Source organism: Anoplophora glabripennis, unplaced genomic scaffold (genome assembly GCF_000390285.2).
Source record: "Anoplophora glabripennis isolate ALB-LARVAE unplaced genomic scaffold, Agla_2.0 scaffold843, whole genome shotgun sequence".
Taxonomy (NCBI): domain Eukaryota; kingdom Metazoa; phylum Arthropoda; class Insecta; order Coleoptera; family Cerambycidae; genus Anoplophora; species Anoplophora glabripennis.
The window spans coordinates 122,079-144,571 of NW_019416924.1; the positions used below are offsets into that span (position 1 = coordinate 122,079).

At 33.5% G+C, this 22,493-nt stretch overlaps 1 protein-coding gene across 3 annotated transcripts in view; it reads right to left on the minus strand.

Moving 5' to 3' along the window:
- LOC108913360 (acetylcholine receptor subunit alpha-like 1) overlaps positions 1-21,728 on the minus strand; it is a 64,335-nt gene extending 42,607 nt beyond the window's left edge. For all 3 annotated transcript variants that reach the window (XM_023455688.1, XM_023455689.1, XM_018718910.1), the window contains exons 1-3: positions 21,534-21,728; positions 13,785-13,829; positions 13,614-13,723 (exon numbers count right to left, since the gene is read on the minus strand). In XM_023455688.1, coding sequence (XP_023311456.1) covers positions 13,614-13,723; positions 13,785-13,829; positions 21,534-21,728 — 350 coding nt within the window. The remainder of the gene's footprint in view (positions 1-13,613; positions 13,724-13,784; positions 13,830-21,533) is intronic.
- Positions 21,729-22,493: the final 765 nt, after the last annotated feature.

The window sequence follows — 22,493 nt, forward strand, 5'->3', positions numbered from 1 at the left end:
TAGACCGAAAGTTTCCAGTTTCTCCTACTCTGATGAATAAATGTTCCTGTACATATATCACTATCATGTCCCTCATTTCATAATTCGTATCATAATTCGTAAATTCATTCTGACGAAGGATTTTCAGAAACAAATCTTTGCAAAATACAAACTTGACAATGACTTATCGAAATTGTCATGTTGTTATGGATACGTATTTATTTCCAAAAAAATATGGGGTTTGCGTTAATAAATATTTTCTAAAATATCTTCATAATTGAGTATAATTTCGACTTTTGTTAAGTATACATTTTTTGTGTAGAATAAAATTCTCGACCTATTTCTGATAGATGTGTGTAAAAATTTAATCGTACAAAAAAGTTACAGAAGAATATTCACAAAGGGTTGTAGTAAAATGAACGCCCTGTATGATTTAACCTAATAGGAACACAATCAATACATACTTCATGAAGAGAAACTAAGCAACAGCAAATTTTGCTCAAATCGGTTAACTTGGTTCTGAGTTAAGGAGAAAATAAAAAAGAAACTTTAACATCCTGTAACATTTTTTGTCGCATTTTTCGTGTAAGCAAGTTTGGTTAAGTCGACACCATTTGGGTTCTAGATTATACTCTCGAAGTATGTAATATTCGTTAGGTGACACCTTGTATATGATGTTTTAAGATTAATTAGTTAAACTAGAATTTGAAATAGAATTGTCAAATATAATAACAAGTAAATCTCAAAAAGGAATGGACAATTTTCATGTTATTACGTTTCTTAACTTACCAAACACTTTTGAAGCTAAAATATGTAGCTCATAGTGTCAGAAAAAGATTTTATAGTTTATTTTTTGTCAGAAATGTATCAAAAGTTATAGGCTCATTTTCTCAGATTCTAAATATTTTATAGATTTAGAGATTTTGCAGATTAGAGGTTTATTGAAGTTTTTAATGTTAATCAAAAAAATATTAACTTGATTAAGGTCAGTTTTTCACATAAAATTAGAGATCTGATTTTAAGATACACCCCAGAAATTAAAAGCAGTGATCCAATTTCCAAAATATTTAGTAGCGTCGAATTTAAGAAATTCTAAGTGATAGTAATTTACTGTATTTCCATCACTGGTTAATTAGATACGTCATTAGATCAACTGTTATTATTGTACATCAGTGGTTTCAGATCAGAACTTTTAGTACCTACACATTTTATATTTTATTACGATACGATCGGCGCATTCGCCAAAATACAGAAAAAAGCAAGCTGTTTCTCATTCGCAGATAAATTGTAATTAAAAACTGCATTCATGAACAGTTTTCAAAGATTAACAATAAGTTTCACTGAGCTTTATTTAATTCAGAATTTCATGACTAGTTAAATCATTATTTACAAATCTGCTAGGTAGGTATATTATGCAGCGTGGAACAGCCAAATGGAATCTCAAGTATCTCAATTATTATTGTGCATATTTATAAAAAATCCCGAGACACGTCGATTTTAGATTCTGCAATGTAAAAATGTCATCCTTAAATTTAAATTCCTTACATTTTTAAATAGGGGCTTGTGATATCTCATTTGAAAGGTCTTTTCATTCTCTATTCGAAAATGCTATGGATTTCATATTTGATGCAAAAGAGAATGAAAAAGTTGGAAAAGAAAGCAAAAATTATAAAAAAATAAATTCATCTTTTTGATGAAATTCGCTACAGCACACTAAAAAAACTTAATTTCCTAACCGCAACCGTTATTTTTCTTCCTAATCAGCTATACCGCGTGGTTTGGTTTTGTATACTTTTCATATATCTCCATAGAAAGAAAGCTAACGGTGTAAGATCAGGAGAACGTGCTGGCAATTCTAATGATCCGCGCTTCCCTATCCACAGATATGGAAATGTTAAGTCGATGTATTGCTGGACATTGATTCAGTAATGTGGTGGTGCTCAGTCCTGCTGGAACCATATCACATCGGTTGGAACTTGTCGTTTTGGTTAAGCAGGATATAAGTATGTGAAAGTTGTAACGACATTATTTTGGAGTAGAAATAAATAATTATCTCCATTCAAATTACCATCAACGAAAAAAGGACTAATGGCATAGTCTCCAATTATTACCGCTCAAACATTAATCTTTTCAGTAGCGACAGTTTTGACGATTAACATGGCCGTGAAGAGTGAAAATGGAAGCTTAACATTGTTCATTTGTTCACAAAAATATATCCCTCTGGCAAAATCCTCCTCATTAAGCTTCTGAGTTGGGTTCAGTTTATAGGAATGCATTTTATTTTTATTTAAACATGAATAATCGAGGAATGGAAAACATTCAATGTTGAAGTTGCTTATCGACTTGAACTCTGTGGGTTTTCTTCAAATTGGTACATTTAATTTGGTACCGTTACCCATTGCATTAGAAGCTTTTTTATCTGCCGTACAAGTCTATTTTCGCCAAACTGCTTCTCAATTTTGCTAATTATACATCGAGAGGCTGTAAGTCAGAAAATTTTCTTCAAATTGGCGAGCAAATTCAGCTTGTTCTATCTCCGTAACCAATCATCTGTATAATTGTTGTTTTAAGCATTTCTGTTAAAGGATGGTTAGTAATTGCATTAACAAAACTTAAATACGCAAACCACTAACAACTATTTATTGCTGTCAATTAAATAGTAAGTAGGTACAGCGTTTTCAATAAAAATGGTATTACTAACTATGAAGAATTTTGATAAATGTTTATGTCTTCTTTTTAGTTGTGTGACGTTCCTATAGAACTACTCACCTAAGTATTACTAGTATAATAGCAGCGGCCTGCCAGCTACAGTGAAGACGGGCGGGGTGGAATGGGATAAATATTTGAGCGCCACTTGGTTTAGCACTGCTGTTATACTATCCGGTTAAAACCAAGAAAACCCAGGGTGTCACTACTTTTAAGGTAAGTAAATTATCAAATCAGTTCTATATTTTTGTGAAAGAAAAGTATCTCCTTTTTTTAGGTCAGTATCTATACAAGGTGGCCAAATGAAAACGAAACAGAGCCATTTTCAGGAATTACGTCAAGATTGTAGAAAAACGTTCAGACCCGTCGATTTTAGATTATTTTTGACTCCGCCACTTTCACCCCCAAGCTAGGGTAAGCAGCACCCCAAAATATTTAAATAGCATTGGGGGTTCAGTAATGTTTCTTTTGAAAGCTCTTACAATTCTCTTTACAACAGACTTTAAATTTTATAATTCCGCCCAATACTTATTTAAGAATTTTGATTTTAGAGTTGAAACTTGTGTATGTACAAATGAAATAAATAAAATAAGCGTTATTATGAAATTGTGTGAATTTACTATTTGATTTTAACTCATCAGTATGAAATTCAATTTTTTCTAATTTGTGACTAGCAAGATTCAAAGCTTCTTTATCTAAGTTGTTTAATCTGAGTGGAATTAGGTGAAGTTGAGACGAGTACTTTTTTCGACTAGGTTGATCATAGCAATTTTCAACAAACAATTAGTAACGGTAAAAATGTCAGTCATTCGAGTTAAGTACACCAATGGTATCAATTTAGTATTTCTTGCGTTACATTGGTTTTTGGCGATTTGTTATCACTTTCGTAAAAAAAAACACAATTGTAAAAAACAGAAATGAATGCTATACACACACAATGAACGTAAAATTAGTGGATTCCAAATTATTTTCTAGTATTATTTGGAAGCGTTGGTTGGTAGTTTATTTAATTGTGTTTTTGGAAATTAATCACTATGGTTTATTCCATTGCGGAAAGGGTAGATATCATTTCGCTTTACTTTATGAACAATAAATGTGCGAATAGAACAGCTCAGCTATTTAATGAACAACATCAAGATCGACATGTCAGGAGGAAGTATGTTCTAGAGTTAGTAAAAAAATTTCAAGAGACAGGGAACGTAGCCAATAAAAAACGAGAAATTGAAAAACCTATAGTTAATGAAGCTAGTGAAGTTGCAGTTTTGGGACAAGTTCATCTTGATCCTACATTAAGTACGAGGCAGCTGGCATCTGTGTCTGGGATCAATCGACCTAGCATACAAACCATTTTGAAGAAGAATAAATTCCATCCATATAAAATACATTTAGTCCAGGAACTTCATGAGGATGATTATGACCGCCGTTTTAAATTTTGCGTAATAATGAGTGAGCGAGCAGGGAACGATCCACAGTTCCTTTTTAATATCTGTTTTTCTGATGAATGCAGTTTTTTCTTGAACGGGACGGTAAATCGTCACAATTGCCGCTATTGGTCCGATTCAAACCCAAGAGTTTTGACGAGGTGCATACACAGCAAACGGAAAAATTAAATGTATGAGTTGGAATTTTCGGTGACCGGCTGGTGGGTCCTTTTTTTCTACCTGGTAATTTGACTGGCCAAATGTATTTGCAATTACTGGAAGACGCTATTGACCCTGCCTTGACTGATATTATTGAAAATGTTCCAGAGTATGATGATCATTTGATTTTTCAACAGGACGGTGCTTCTCCGCATTATGCGTTAATTGTCTTTTCTACGGAATTGGATTGGGAGAAGAGGCAGCATTGAGTGGCCTCCACGATCACCGGATTTATCTCCCCCTTGATTTCTTTTTGTGGGGATATCTAAAAAGTAAAATCTATAAAACACAGCCAGCGTCGCTGGAAGATTTGCGTGAAAGAATCGTCGACGAATGCCGTCGAATCACTCCGGAAATGCTTCGGAATGTGTGCGAACGTTTCGAAGAAAATCTTTATTCTTGTATGGAAGCGGGCGGTCATCAGTTTGAACAGGCAGGTAAGTAATTGCCACGTGGTGATGCAGATCATACAGTAGGATTTCTGTAGGGACCACTGCGCCAACAAAATCGCTTACTACCAGACCAAAACTTCGTTAACTCCTCAAGAAAACACTAGGAGTACGATATTTTGTATGAGCAATCATACCGACCAACTTAGGTTATAGAAAATGACTGGAATTATTCAGCGTTGAAGATTTAAGACACTTGATTGGATAATAAACAAGCTGTATTATAATCGGAAACCTGAATGAGTATCCCTAAATTGTGTCGTTCAGTTTATTTCCAGCTATGTTATAAAATGAATATATCTTACAGAAAATATATTAAAACATTACTACACGTGTTGGTAAAAAAATATATAAGAAAGAAAGTAGCTTGTTACCTCACAATAACTAAAGGGTTTCTTCTGACAGACTTTTCCCAACTCGTGGTTTGATGACAGCGGTCTTTAGATGAAATGTGATGTACGTGGTGTGGAAAGGCATAAATGTTCCCGCCGCGCCGGGGCGGCAAAGAGCTTCCAGGAACTTGCTAACGCAACTCCAAAAATATCCAAAATTAAATGCCAAAACAGGAACCGCCAGACAGTAATGTGGGGTCAATTCTCCTTTTGCTACGAAAGATGAGTAAACTCACTCACTATAAATACTTATTGTATCCGCACAAAGTTTACAACCCTTAGAAAATCCACGTGAGAATCACATTCAATATCCAACGTGACTCGAAACTCTAAAAATTTCTTTACTCTTCGTTAAAAATCGATTTTTAACTTTAATAAAAAAAAAAGAGTTAGAAAAAGTCACAAGCCATACCTTTCGATATTTAAAATACTTTTCGGAATAAGCCTGGTAGTGCCATCTGTCCATGAAAAACGGACGCTAGATAAGAAGTACAGAAAACTATCATAAGATACGTCCGATAAAGCGGGCGAATAACTACAGCCAGAATTAGTCAAAAACCTAGGAATAAACAACAGTAAACTGAAACAAATAAACAAATTGCAAACTGAATTGAGGTAAGCACTACATTATTAAACTCTAGTTGGATTCCTATATATTTATAATACCTAAATCTAATATTTAATGAGAACATAACATAACAGAAGAACCAATTTAAAATCTTTGTTTACTCTAACAGTAATTTTTCTTTTTCGGATACCAAGGACCTAAAGAATGTAACATGAAGTAGACATAGTAAATCATCACCAAAAATACTGCGAAATTATAAACATGTTGCTTACCAAAATGAAATATAACAATACATACTAAAATAATAGTTGCGTTGTTCTAGAATATTTTGGTACATCACAGTTGGCTGTTGGAAAAAAGAACAAGTTGTAAGTTTTATGATTTTGTTTTTTGTAACAAATTTCATCAAGCAGACTGTTAATTTTTTGCAATTAATATTAAAACCATAGCATTTTTGAATAAAAAATTAAAAGATCTTTCAAATGGGGTATCACAAGCCCCTACTTCCTATTTAAATATTTAGGGATTGCAACTGCTATGAAGGGGATTGAATTTAGGGATGAAATTTTTACGTTGCAGGATGTCAGTCACTTCAGAATCCAAAACCGACGTTTCTCGGGATTTTTTTATAAATATTCAAAATAATTGAGATACTGAATTTATTCCATTTGGCTGTTCCACACTGTATAACAATAACAAAATGTTTAATTCCTTGTATGTACGTATGTTAAATATTTTCTAAACATTATAAAAGTGGTAATTAACATTTGCAGTTATGGAACACATACAGATACATTTACATAAATATAGAACCAAAAATGTGGACTTTTTTAGGAAACCAATATGGTATATAACTCAAAATATTTCGGTAAACAGGGAAAAATAGAAGATGTAATTAAGTCTTAGGCTTTACAAGAATAAGAGAAATATCCTATTCCCTACTTTCATTGTACAGTATATACAGTTACGCGTACATTATTTTTTTGGTACTCATATATGTGACAGTAAGGGTATTTACAAGCTTTAGTTGATACAAACTGACGTTCTCTCTTAAGTCGAAAACGTTATTTTAAGTCTCTTAAGACCAAAATTAAAATATCGAATTTATGATTTTGCTAAATAAATGAGATCTTGAATGTTTGCTATCCTTACTGTTCAAAATAAATCATCCAAACAAGCTGACACTTTTTCAAAACCGTAAAATATTTGCCATTATCTAAATTGTGAAATGCCAGTAATTTTTAGGCACACTTCTTGGTTCTTGTCTGTTGTTGATAATATTAGTACCTAAATGTTTCTGTTTGGAAAAACAAGTTCTTCCCCTTTTCAAACAAAATGAATATATATATTTTTTTCAAGTAAAGTAAGTTGTTAAATAGTATCGAAAAAATGTATACAGGGTTACATTTTAATTGTCTATAGACATCTTTTTATTTTAAGAGGTATAGAAATGGTTAAATGAGCAAAAATTTGCAGAATTTAATGCCGATCACGGATTCGTTTTTAATTTTAGAAAATTCTGAATAGTTCCGAAGATATTCGAAAGAAGTCGATTTTATGTTATTTCCTTTTCTTAGTTGTATTTCACTTGTTTTTCAAAATTTGACGACAAAAATGTGTAGTCTGATATTAAATGATGTGAGGAATCGATTTTTGCTGTCGGTATTAACGTATCTCTAAAAATGTGCGCTGATCGGTGGTCAACTTTTGTTTTTGTTCTAGACGCCATATTGAATTTTTGCCTATATGTATACAGGGTGTTTCAAGATTATATGCAAAAATTTTAAATACGAATTGGGAATCGGAAAATAAGAAAAAATGTTCCTATGGACGTATGTCCGGAAACGATTCGTTAAGGTGTTACGGCCGTTTAAAAATGGAGGTCAAAATCGAGTTTTAAATTTTTTTCTCAAATTTGAAAACAGATAAAATACTGAATTTTGGTACAGATGTTATACTGATCCAGGCCGATCTAACCAGTATTTTTTCGTTAAAATAATCTTATTTGGAACGGGTGAAATCAACAACACCCTGTATATTTTTCATGAAAACATTTGACTCGTTAGGATTTCAATTGTTGCAATACATCTTTTGGAGAGACAGATTAATTTAGAAACTTTTTCATCTCTTCAACTTTAACATGAAATTTTTTGAGTAAAAAAAATAAAATTTTTGTATTTCAACGACTAATCAGAGTGCCTATTATACAGGGTGTATCTTAAGTGATGACTTTAATTTCAAGGGGCGATTCCTTGTCATATTTTAAGCAAAAAAGTGAATATCAACATCGGTACACAAGTGCTTCATTACCGAGATACAGGGTGTCAAAGTTGGGAAAATAAATCGCATTTTCTTAAATATCTTTCGACTGATTCGAAATAATTTAATGAAATTTCATACACGGGGGTTTTTTGGAATGACAAATTCACAGCTGTGGTCAATTTAGGTGTATTTTTTTGAGGGCGCCAATAATGAAGTAGCTAGGAGCAACCGTTTCCATGAAAAACGCATTTAAACTTACTTGAGCTGGAAATATCATAAAAATTTAATTAAATCAAATGCTCAAAATGAGAACCGCCACTGTCTTTTGCCCTAAAATTTTGAAAAACATGTGAAATATGACTAACTGAAAGAAATAGCATAAAATCGGTTTCCTTTGGATATATCTTCTAATGTTCTAATTCTGCACATTTCTGCATTTAACCATTTCTGCACTTATCTCTTAAAATAAAAAAGATTAGACAATTAAAAAGTTGTAACTTTGTATATCCTTCCTTCTACTACCCTTTTTATAGCTTTATTGCTATAACGCTGCTTTGTTATTGATAAAGAATACCAGTTTTTTAGATTTTTTAAGATTTTAGAAAACGTCCGTGAAACTAGAAATATATATCCGAATTTAATAAAAAAATCTTCAGTACGCTTTCGATTTTATTTACCGTTTCAATATACACATATAGAGAGCACTTTATTTAAGATATTGGCTTATAGCGCCACCCGAGGTGATTCTATTTTCTGTCAGAATCGGAGAGAATTATTGTTACCAATTTTCCTCACTCCGACAACGCTCAATATTTCAGCGTGTACGAGAGCCGAAGCAATTTGAAGACGTCAATCAGCAGGAGACAGGGAAGCGTTGTACGGCATTTTATACGCTATATATTCAATAACACTTTACGAGTAAGGAGTTTTAGGAGTTACAAGTGTAAGAGATATGAGTTATTGAATTATAAAGAAATAAGATATTGATAAAGTACATTTATAGATTTAAGAGAACGACTACTCTCGTCGAGTTGTTACTAGGTCAACCAGGAGCTCTAAACAGGCTCATAATGAATTTTATTTCAAGATTGTTATTCTATTTGGTTTAGTAGTGAGGGGACGTTTTGAACTAATATGGAGAATTATATTTATTTTATATGTGTTGCTTCTGTAATACAAAACAGCTTTAATATTAAATACAACTACCATAATATACAATTAAAATAAAAATACCATACTTGCTGAGAAACAAATATGGTATCTTTGCAACAAAATTATTCACTTTTAATCTTAGGAGCTAAAGTTAATACTTTTAATTCTTATATTAAAAGTGTTAATCAAGTTTTAAATTATAAAAGTTTATTCAACAATATTTACAATAATTTTTGTTTATCCACATTGATATTAAATACATAGTTTGAACAAGTATTAAAATTAAATAAACCACTCAAACCGCCACTGCCTTTAATCTTGGAGCAATTCTCAAAGCAGTCCAACACGTTTTTATTAATACTTAGTTATATTATTTTCAGATGTTATGAAATCAGAAATGACAAAGGTGCTTGGTTTATCGTTACAACTATCAAGTTTCAGTATTCTTTTCGTAATATTTGCTTTATTCAAAAGTGAGTCTTCAATGGAGCCTTCCACCACAGTGCTCGATCTCCATTCTTCGTGTCTTCGTGACTAGTGGGGTCACCACCGCACCGCCGTCAACTAAAATGGTAGCAGACGTTCGCCCTAATGCGTGTCCACTGTACTCTTTCCAGTTGTCCAGTTTCAAAAAGTTTGCCACTTCTTGCGAGACGGCACTGATTTTATGAATACCGACCACCATTCGATGACACTTTCCACTAACATATCTGAAAAATAATCGGCGTTCTATCAATCCGGGTGGATCTAAAGCAACATATTTTCGATAGAAACTTAAATAATTGTCAGCACAGTAAATGAACGTGGTCTTTTGGGTTTGATATTGGAAATTTTTGTAATTAAGACGGGTTTCATATCTTCAACATTATCAATTGCTAAATTGACTAATGGCACGTGCCTGCAACCCCCAATATTAGGACGACTTAAAGGGAAACTTTATAAAAATCTTGTTCCTTTATTTTTAAAGCTTTTATGTGCTTTATCAGATGCACTATTCAAAAAACAATCAACTTGCTCCTTTGTAAATACTCGCGATTTTTTCGGTACATTTTGTCTCCTGAAAAAAGCATGTAATTTTGAATATTTGCTTATATCAACCCCTTCTTTATATCCAACGTTGACCGCAACATTGAATATTGTGACCAAAGCGTTGACGGTTTCATTTTATTTGCTAAGTTTGAGAAATACACCATCAATATATCTTCTGTATACAACTTAATGTTTTTCCTTTGCTCCAAGACACATTAATAAATTTCTCGAGATTTCTTTGGGAGAATATTCAAAGAAACATCTTTCGCACGCTCAACTATCTCCTCAGGTACACCTACACTTTTTTTTTTCAGCAAATTGAACCACAATCACAAATGAACTCAATCAATAATCTGGCGACCATAGATTTAATAGTATATGGATGGAGTCAAAGCCAACTTTTTGCGCATTTTAGCTGTTCCAACATGAACAGTGAACGTGACCTAGAATGTAAATCGCGCTACATTGATTTGAAGAGGAACTCTATTTCTTATTAGCAAATTGACTCTTTTTAGCATAACAATTAAGTGTTAAAAATATGAAAATATTTATATTTTTAAAGACAATAATAAGCTTTATTAAATTTTTATACTTTATAAAACAATATTTACATGAAATATTTTTAAAAAATGAAATAAATAGAAGGCATTACTAATTTATTATTTTATTCAAATAGATAAGTACACAACTACAATCGTTCAAGGAATAATTTGTGAATAGTAATATTAATATTAATAAATAAGGAAATAAATACTTTTATTTTTATCCTCGCATAAATACAATAGATAATTACAATATGTAAATATAATATAAAACGTTTATAAATACGAGTTCCACTTATCCGCACATAATTATAACCATAGTATACTATTAAATCTATGATTATAACATATTTTTTATACGACTGCCTTGCAAAAGGGGGTTTTGCGCACGGAAAACACGCTCTGAAAACGGTATTTTGCACACGCCGTGTGCTAAACATTTTGCACACGGTTATGTCATCTTTGCACACGCGTCTCCAGATTGTGATTTTTGTTTTATGTTGTCACCCAAATTATGCAATGTTTCAAGTTGGCAGAGTTTCATAGCAACCGTCACGGCTCCTTTATTTTGTTGATTACATACTTCAAAAATTGTTGAATTCCCGAAGTTTGGGTGTGAAAATGTGTGATTCTGAAGAGATTTTACAGAAAGCAAGCGAAATATGTTCGGAACTGCTGCCCACAAAATCCAGAAGCAGGTATGAAGCTGAGTTAAGCCGATTTATGGACTGGCGACTAGCCAAAAATGTCCAAACTTTCTCAGAAAACGCAGTAATGGTGTATTTTGAAGAACTATCTAAGAAATATAAATCTTCGACGTTGTGGACGATTTTTTCGATGCTCAAGTCAACGTTAAGTGCCAATCACAACATAGATCTTGGAAGCTATAAAAAGTTGCAAGCGCTAATCAAACGAAAATCCGAAAACTACGTCCCAAAGAAGTCCCAAATCCTCACAGAAGATGATTTTTGCCGGTTTTTGACGAAAGCATCAGACGACAAATATTTACTTATCAAGGCGGTGGTGGCAGTTGGACTATCTGGGGCATGTCGAAGGGAGGAATTATGTTATCTCAAAATAGAAGACACCAAAGATTTCGGCAGTGCTATGCTGATTAAACTGAAGAATACAAAAACAAAGGTACCAAGGTGTTTTACAATTACAGGAAACCTTTACACTATCTTAAAAAAGTACTGTGCTCTTCGTCCTCCTAATCTGAAGACAGGCAGGTTTTTTTTAAACTATCAAAACGGAAAATGTTCAAGCCAAAACGTTGGCATCAACAAAATTGGAAACATGGCTAGGGAAATCGCCAAGTTTTTGATGCTAGAGAATCCAGAAAGTTACACGGGACATTGTTTTCGGCGTTCATCGGCCACAATTTTAGTCAATTCTGGCTCAAATCTGCTTGCCCTCAAACGCCATGGAGGGTGGAAATCCAGTACAGTTGCCGAAGGCTACGTTGATGACTGTTTGAGAAATAAAATGGAAGTTTCGAAAAAGATAGAGTCTTCAGTGTCTTCTGCTGCCACAGAACCAGAACAACGATCGTCTACTGGAATACAACAAGAAAACAACGACCGCACGCTGAAAAACTGCACTAAAAACACGACACCAAAAATATTCTCTATTACCGAAAACAAGGTGCACAATAATACTGCTTTTCCCAGCGTAACCTTGAAGGAATGTTCAAATGTTACCATAAATATTAAATATTAGTTTCTTTTGTTAATGCGTTAGCAATTTTCTTAATAAAAACGAGTTAAATTAAAAGTTGTATTTAATTTATTTTGTTAATGCGTTGGCAATTTTAGTAATAAAAACGATTTAAATTAAAATTTGATTTTTGTGGTCTCTGTTTGCAGTCGTATAAAAAGTATCGTAAAAAACTCGTTTGAAAACCTCTTTGCACACTCGCTCGACTTGTGGACCTCGCCTTCGGCTCGGTCCACTAATATGTCTCGCTCGTGTGCAAAGAGTCGTTTTCAAACCTTGTTGTTTAATATACTATTAATAAATGGAGCTTTATTACACTACTTACATTCCTAAATAAAGACTAAATATGTAGTTCATACAGATTTAATACTGTTCAGTAAAATTTTTGCCCCCTCAATGATTTGGGCGAAATCCCGCCTATGTTCAGGAAGCATAGGTATTTAATCCAATTTAGAATTATGTATGTGGATAGTGTAATGGATTACACGTACATGAGATATAGAACTGTCAAATCTATGCAATAAAACAAAACTATTTAGATACTAGATAGACTAAATCGCGCGATAAGTCTGAAAATTGTTCTAAGTCATGTTACCCTAGACTAGTTTCATCTCACTTTACATCTTGGCCCTTGCCCTCTCTCTCTACATCCCATCCATAGGATCTATGATGGCGAGTAATGTTTGACAATCACATAACATCGATATATCCTACTTACCTACTTTGGTTTATTATCCAAAAAGGAAATAGAGGCGGCTGGTGCGGGGGAGCTCTGGGGCGCCGCCTCATTGGAAATTATTCAATAATAGTTAAATCATATTAAAGAAAAGTCAACTCTTAATTGATTTTTCGTACTCAGAATACAGTCAAGAGTCACTCACTTGATAGTTAGCAGAAATTCAGATTTGAATAAAATTCACTCACTTCTGTTGCAATAAATAGTTCCATTCATAAAATTTTAGTTGTACTCATACTAATTGAGTGAAAATTTCACTGAATCGGGTGTGGACAGAAATTGAGTGAATTTTTTTTTTTCAGTGTAATATATTTCCATCATGAAACAATGAGGTGTATTTTTAAAAACATGTTTATTGTTTTCTCCGAAGTATTTAATATTCTACAGACGCTCTATTATCTACAGTTTCTAAAGATATGTAAAACTAAAGTATGTAACTTACTTATTATAAAGGACGATGTCTGGAAGCCAAATATGTTCGGAAGGAACGTGGAGAGTTTCCACACCACCATAGTCGTCAGGATTCCATTTTAACTTATAGTCATTCCATTCCTGAAAGTTGGCTGTGTTACATGGACTACTGTAAAACCTTTTTGGTGACAAAATAAGTTACCTGTTCGACCCATACGTTGGTGGTCATGATTTGGTTCTTGAGATTCTACAAAATAAAGAAACACCAATATTAAAAATTGCTGAAATTGACCTATCATGGTTATTGTTGTATTTTATCTTCCTTTATGTAACTATAATGCTAGAACATAATTCAGTCATGTATTTTGCAGCGTGATGTAAATTTTAGAAATTATACTTTGCTTTTCTTAGTATGGATTGATGGAAAAAAATTGTTGTTTTATTAACTTAACAAAATTGTGTTTATATTTGTTTACGTACCAACGAAATTCAGTTAAAGAGAAAACATTTTATAACACGTTTGGGACACTATTTGGTCAAACATTCTTTCAAAGTGAAAATTACATTCTACATCTATATTGAATAAAGTAATAATAGGCTGTAACAACAAAGTACTAGAAACAACATTTTTTAAGTATATGTCCGTTATTAACCCTCAAAGGTGGGTGGGTAACCTTAAAGGTCACACTAGTGCGAATTGGGATTTTGACAACTTTCAACCTATATGTCCTCTTTACTTGTTAACGAAAACATAACGTATTTATATTAAAACTGGGGTAAAATTTTCCGAGAAATCGAATGATATTAGTTTTGAAAAAAATTATTTGTTAATAAAAAATGCGTGTGTTTTTTGAAACATGACTTTCTTTTAAATTCCTACTTTTTTTTTATAATTAATGTTGAAAGTTGAAAGTCTATAATTTTAAGAAAAAAATTAATAAAATGATATTTTCGATTTTTCCCGACACATCGAATATAGGCACTTTTTGAAGTTATGATTTTTGGCTTCTTTTCTGTAAATTGATGTTTATTTTGCACTCTTTTGCATACAAATATTATCCATAAATATTAACAAATACATGTTACAATTAAACTATTAATGACAAAAAATGTTTGACAATTATTAACAATAACTAAATAAACAATGTTCTAGTCTATACGACACGTAAAATGAGGTAAAAAAATCGGAAATTTGCATTTCAATTCACTTTATTAAAGTCACACTAATGCAAATTCGCACCGATCGAATTTTTCAGACTCTCTAGTTTGGCCAACAAAAACCGACTGAGGCCAGCCGTGGTACGGCTCGACTGTTTGGGCTATAGAAGGAATTATCGTGGTGGGAGGAACCCTCGGCAAATGCTACCTGAGAAATGCCAGCTGTTAAAAAAAAACGCTGGAGCGAAATCGCACTAGTATGTCCTTTTTTTCTCACTGTGAGAAATGAGAGTTGAATAAACGTAGAATACAGATGGAGGTTCTCATAAGCCTTCTCATCGGTCGGGAAGTGTTGCTTTCCTTATTGTACCATTAAAAAGTATGACCAGAAACATGCGAGATTAACATATTTTTAAGTTTAGAAATAAATATTTTTTTACATTTTCCTCATTTTAATAAATCATGTTCTCCTAAATATCTCTGAACTTGTCACAAACTGACACGAATGATCTACTCCTTTCTGTGGCTGTACGCTCATTCAAGGCATAGCAGTGCTAAATTCTAAAAGTTGTTTAGTTACAATGCCATTAAAGTTACCTACATTTTGAAAATTTTATACATTATTTAAAGCATCTTAAAAAACTATATTTTTGTTCTAGTTCTAACGCAAACATCGCATCTGATTCTAATAAAACATATGATAAAATAGTGGCACCTACATTTTAACTTCTTATTCTTTTTGGCGTTTTCAGCTCTTATATTGTATGAGATAATTTATTATGTTTGTTACTTATTTCATAACTGTATTTACTCTGAAAATAAATGTTTGCAGTAGCATAATAAATATTTACTGTTGGAATTTGAATTCGTATTTCATTATTTCCGAAAAGAAAATAAAGATATAAAAGGCATGTTTTTGTGAACTACTTCAGTTTACATAAAAGAAAATACAGGATATTTTAATTAAAACTTCCCACCTGGAAAACATAGAAATTAAAAAAAAAACAAAAAAAAAACTGTGACACGTCGATTTTCTTTTCCAAGGGGTACACACCATGGTGTATCTTCGAAGCTACCCTTAGACAGGGGCGCAAAATACCCTTAAATTTTAAATGGCGCCCTATGTTTAGTGACACTTCATTTTAAAGCTTTTTCAAATCTGCTCACGACGACATACGACTTTTTAAATTTTGGTTCGCATATGACAATAATATCATCACTTAAAGAATAAGACAACATATCAATGAATTAAAGAATGTTATTTTATTAAATATTCAAATTGGTTTCCTGCCGCTTCCATACAATAATAATATCATTGATCCATTTCAGAACGAACATTTCGATGCATTTCGGGAGTTATCTGACGACATTCTTCAACAATTTCTCGATAAAATTTCTTTCTATTTTTCGTTTATCTGTCAATACTAAAATTCTATCAGTTCAACTTTTTTATCCGTTTTACTTTTGAACAAGACAATATTGTCTCGTCTTGTCTTGTCGATACCATATCCCGTAAAATCATGACAAAGTCGACTGAAATCCAATTCGTGAAAATGGTTTATACAATTGCTGAAGAAGTGGAAATAATTAGTTTGTTCTTCAAGAATAATGACTGTGCACGGCAGGCAGCACAGATTTTTAATAATCGTCATCCTGACAAATCACTTCGTATCGGTACGCCCCGGATTTAGTGCATACATTTTCGGAAACTGGATTGGTTGCAAACAGAAAGCATCAACGTGAACCTGGGTCACATCGCAATGGAACCAAATTTGAGTCTCAAGAAATTTACAAGTACTTCAGGAATTTCTGTATCTAGTTGCCGTTGAATCTTAAAAATTCATCATAAGTATCACCCATACAAAATTAATATGGTACAAGAAATTAATGAAGACGATCCTGATTGTCGCTTGCTATTCTGTAGAGAAGTGAGTGATCGTGTTCGAAGGAATCCAGATTTTTTGTACGTAATCTGTTTTTCCGATGAATGTACGTTCCAACTGGATGGTCGAGTCAACTGGCATAATTGCCGCTACTAGAGTGATGAAAATCCACGCATTTTTCATGAAACTCATACGTCGCATCCGAGGCAATTGACTGTTGAATGGGTATACTAGGAGATCACCTCATAGGGCCCTCCTACATACCGGGAAATCTCGTTGGAAACATGCATCTGAATCTTCTGGAAACGAATATCTACCCGATGATTGTGGAAATATTGGAAAATGACAACGCTTTGCCAGAAGAGGAAGTGTGGTTTCAGTAGGATGGTGCTCCGCCACATTATGCCGTAGCTGTGCTTTTCTTAATCAGAACTTTCCAAATCCACAAAAATCTTATTATTGTATGGAATTGGAGGGAAACTAATTTGAACATTTAATAAAATAACATTTTTTAACTCATTGATATTATATTCTTTAATTGATGATTTTACTGTCATATCCAAACCAAAATTTAAAAAGGCGTAAGTATGTCGTTGTCAGCAGAATTCAAAATGCTTTAAAATGAGGTGTCACTTCTCATAGTGCTATTTAAAGTTTAAGGGATTTTACGTCCCTGCATATAAATCTGAACGAGATTGATATCAATAACAGTAACAATGAGACATGAAATAAACATAAAAGATATGCAATTTTTTTGCAGGGTCACTACTGAAGATGCCAACAGTGAAGAACGACTAAACGTTTGGAAGCACTGGATGTGACCGGCTACAGAGGTCATTACGAAATGTCTCAGAAGAGCCCCAGCTAAGCCTAAGGAAGTATAACGTAAATATGTATGTATCAGGTAGCAACCAGGTACATAATCCATTTGACCTGCAGGTTTCTCTAAACAAGTGGCATATGTTTGCTTGTATTTTTTATAGCAATCCTACTAATACGTGCAAAATGGCTATACACTTTTGGATAAGATAAAAATGACCTCGAAAAAGGAGCATATGACGTTCTTCTGGAAACACCCTTTATAGTAACTTTCTCCTTGACTTAGGGCAATTTCCACTGCGCCCCTAGCCAAATTGCCATATGAAACATGCATGAACGGATACCCGGACTGTTTTCGCCTTAATCTTCAGTATATTCTGGACCGCATAATCGATAGACGGAAGCTCTCCAATATTCACTCAAGGATTTTCATATCGCAAATTTCGAGAAAAACGTTGAATGTTCCAGATTCACAGAGGCATTTTGTCGAGACGGTTGAAGCAATGGAGACACTTTGAATTTATTAGGCGGCTCTGACATGACAAGTAAACAGTTCAGCGGCTTTGCTGGCCTCGTCTCAAAATGAGTTACACCGATAGCTAAGTTTAGCATATTTTAGCAAAAAGAAGAAGGAAAAGAAGACTACGAGAAGGATGAAAGTAGAAGAGAAGGAGGGGAAAAGGAAAATTAGGAGAAAAATGCAGAAGTAAAAAACCATTTCCATATAGTTAGTGAAAAATGATCAAGGGTTGCTATTGTTAACAACATTTTAAATATTAAAATTTGTGTGTTTATGTAAAATATCAACGTATCGTGTTTTTGTAGGATATTTTGCAGTTTTCAGTTAGGCAATCTTTATATCTACAGGGTCTAAGTAAAATAGAATCGATATCACAAAAAATTATAGTGTAGTATTAATAATTTCCCATAAAAACTGTAGTGTGTTTATTAAAATGTACATTAAGTTTTTTGCATGTATCCCTTCAGGTAGCTTCAGAATATTTGATTTGATAAACCTCTATTTATTCAGTGTTACTGTGGATTTCATAGTGCTCTTATTACTGTGGTTTATTATTTATCAGTCTTAGAATTGTTTTATATGGCTTATGTGTAATGAGCAAAGGGAGTTTTGTTGAGCAAAGAATTTGCATTCAATTCTGTTTGCAGAAGGCCTTTAGTGATGAGGTTATGCCACAAAAAAATGTTTAGAAGCAGTACAAAGATTTTAAAGAAGGCAGAGAAAGCGTTAAGGACGAACAGCGTCCCGGACGGCCATCAATGTCAACTGATGAACAATCAAATCAGAGATCTTGTGCTCAAAAACCATCGATTAATAATAAGAGACCTTGTTGATACTGTTGGTATTTCGAAAGGTTCGGTAAATACAACTTTTAATTTTTTTTGTGCCTTAGACGCGTCAAATCTCGTTTAGTTCCAAAAACGCTCAACTTTTTGGAACAACAGCGACGCGCTGACATCTGTGTGACAATGATTTCTGACTACTAAGACGTCATGAAATGCATCATTACGGGCGACGAGACTTGGATCTACACTTACAACCCGGAAGCAGCCGATCAATCGAGTGAATATCGTGCAAAACGTGAATTAAGACCGAAAAAAACAGTCATTCAAAAATCAAGGTCATGTTGACAGTTTTCTTTGATTATCGCGGCGTATTGCACTATGAATTTGTTCCAACCCGCCAAACTGTTAACAAGGAATTATTTGAGTGTTATGTGTCGCTTGGGTGATGCTATTCGCCGCAGGAGGCCGGAATATGGAAAGACTTGGTTTTTCCATCATGATATCATATCGTTCCGCAACCACCGTATTCGCCTCATTTAGCACCGAGTGATTTCTAGCCATTCCCTAAACTCAAAACACCACCCTGAGGATACCGTTTTGACTCGATCGAGGAAATAAAAGCCGAATCGACGAAAGCATTGAAGGCCATACCGGAAAAGGACTTTTCAGACTATTTTGAGTGTGGGAAAAAACGTTGGCATAAGTGCACTGTATCGGATGGGTATTACTTTGAAGGCGACGAAATTGATTTGGAAGCATAAATAAACATTTTTTATTTTTTAAACAAATTCACTTTATTTTTTTGGACAACGGGTTATGCCAAATGCTTCTACCTTTACCACCATCAGGCTGTGAGAGGGTTTTGTGACTGAATCGTGGAAGAGTTGTGCCTCTGACTCAGACAGAGCTTGCACGAGATTGAAGACATAGACATAGGCGTAGCGATTTGTGATAGTGGATTTACATTTGTGGATGGAGCTATCTCAGACGCAAACTTATTTATCGGTCTGCACATGATGGTCATTTTTTTTATAAGTTTTGTAGTAATTTTATTTGTTTGTTGGTTATTTTATAATAAAATTTCATTTCCTATAAACACAGGTCTGAAATTGAAAATAACTAACAACAATTTCCATGAAAAATATCAATATATCGTTTGTTTGTAGCATATACTGCAGTTTCCAGTTGTACAAGCTCTATATCTACAGTGTACAAACATAATTTTGAACTCTAACAGTGATATGCGTACGGGAACTGACACATTTTTAAAGAAAAAAATGGTATACCAATGGTTTTTCCAAAATAAATTATTTTTGCAATTCCCATTCAATTCAAAAGCTAAGAGCTCTCTTGAGTTTTTGTCCTGCGATGCCCCGTTTTTGAGAAAAAAAATTACAGAATTATTAATAATAATAATTAATAGAAAAAATTAATACATTACAGATTGGCATCTGCGTGTAATGCACAATAACAATTATCAACATACAACATAAACATAACATTACAACTATTATCCATTTTCAAAAATTATTGAAAAAGCAGTCTATTTTGGTTCTATTGGTGTTGGACTTGGGTTTCCGTTATGGAATGTGGATTTTCATCCGCCCACAAATGATTATTGTGAAAATTTTGATTGGCATTTCTTGAAAAATTAACTTCGTCCGTGAACAGAATGTGTGATTCAAACTGCGGATTATGCGCAACATTATGCAGATACCGCTGAAAAAAGGAAAAAAGTTTTGGAAAATCTCTAGGAATGCCTGTACTACTAATGTGGTACAGATATAACAAAAAATCCACTAAAATCCTTCAAACAATTTGGTACTAAATATTCAAATACATAGTGATCTTTCTCGTACTCGTTTGAGGATGTTCTTCAACTTCGTGTAGCACCGTTTCCTCAATTTCAGGTGTTCTTACATTTTGAGGTCTACCTTCAAATGTACGTTTTTGGACACTACCAGTTCCAACAAGACGATGAATATTAGAAAAGTTTTGACTATCTGGCAAGGCAAGATTGTGATATCTTCAACAATTACATTAATTAATTACGGACAATACAACGAGTTTTACTTTTTAACCAAAAAACGGCGCATTACAGAACAAAAACTCAAGAGGGCTCTCATCTTTCGATTTGAATTGGCATTTCAAAAATAATTTTATTTGGGAAAAAATGGCGTACCATTTTTTTCTTTAAAAATATTAGTGATCGTACGCTCGCTACTATTTGCTTTGAAAAACATGCGCCTTTGTTAACTATCACTGAAATATCTCAATTTCATTTTTTTTCTAAAATTTTAACACTCCGTATTTTCGCAACGGAACATTTTTGGACCATAGTTTATAAAGCAAACTATCATTAATTTTCCATGCAGAATCACCCATTAAATATTCGCATATAATTAAGGAAAACCCTGTATAGACACTATATATTTGCAGTTTGCATAACATTTTGATTTATTTATTACTCCACAATGGATAAAGTCGAGATTGCTATAGAACTAGTCCATATCCTGGAGTCTTGTAATAACCCGGTTCTAGACAAAGAGTATTCTTTTAAATATTTTTTACGAATTAAAAATATTGAGAACTTGATTAGAATATATGTCCCTTGTAGTTTTTACATTTTGTGTTTACTCTGTCTCATTTTTAATGAAGAATTTAAAATCATGGCTACACACTGACTCCGAGGTAATATTTTTTGTGCAGAATTAGCAAATACATCAAAATATTGTGCAAACTATCCAACTGTCAAGTGAAATTAAGACCATGCTAAAACTTCTCACCACGTCAATGAGCTGCGAAAGCCGGAGGCCCATCTTCACGGTGAGTCGGTCCGAGTTGTTGCCTACGGGTCGGATGAGGCGGTTGTAGTTGGAGAGTAGATCATCGTAGAGCCTCTTGGCGTCTGGATTGGCGACGCTCGGCGTCGGAGCCAGTCCTCCTAGCATTATCCATGACAGGGCGAGCAATAGCTCCATCTCAGTACACTGTGGAAAGAATAACAGGTATTAGTTGCTTTGCCGACTTTAAAATAAATTGCTTATTAAGCTTTCTACGAAGCAGTAGATCGATACAAAATATTATTACAAATAAATTGCGAGTTCAGGCTCCGACTTGCTGATCCACATTGCTTTAGTAGTAACCCAGTTCCTCGAGGTGGAAACTTCATCGAGGGAAGTGGTAGTGGACGGACGGAATACGATAAGAGCAGATGGAAGATGTAGAAAATGAGTATATACAGCAGTCGATAAAGAATATGGTTGAATGATATTAAAAACATCGTGATCGTAACAGATAGAACAACTGACAGTAGTAATAGATTGATAGATAGTTCTGAAATCAGACACTGTTAAAAACAATTAGATCAAATCTAAATAAACGGAAGATGTAGAAAATAAGTATATATAGTAAACCATAAGGGACAGCGTTAGACATTGAAGAAAACTTGCTTGAAATGGTAGCGGAAAACCCTTTGCAAAGGGATATCATCATATCAGAAAGAGTTAAAGCCAAACCTGTTTTTTTCTTGGACAGTTGCATAGTATTTAAAGCATATTTTGAAGAAATAAGTTCCGAATATTTCTGTGTGGAATTAAATAGTCTTTCATATATTCTACTAGGTAGCTTAATCTTCTGTTCTCGCGATTTCGCCGGACCCCTCGTCGCTCGGCGTTTCCCCAAAAAACTTTATCTTTACTTAGTTTTTACTATTGTTTAAATCAGTGTATATCATCCGTCACTGC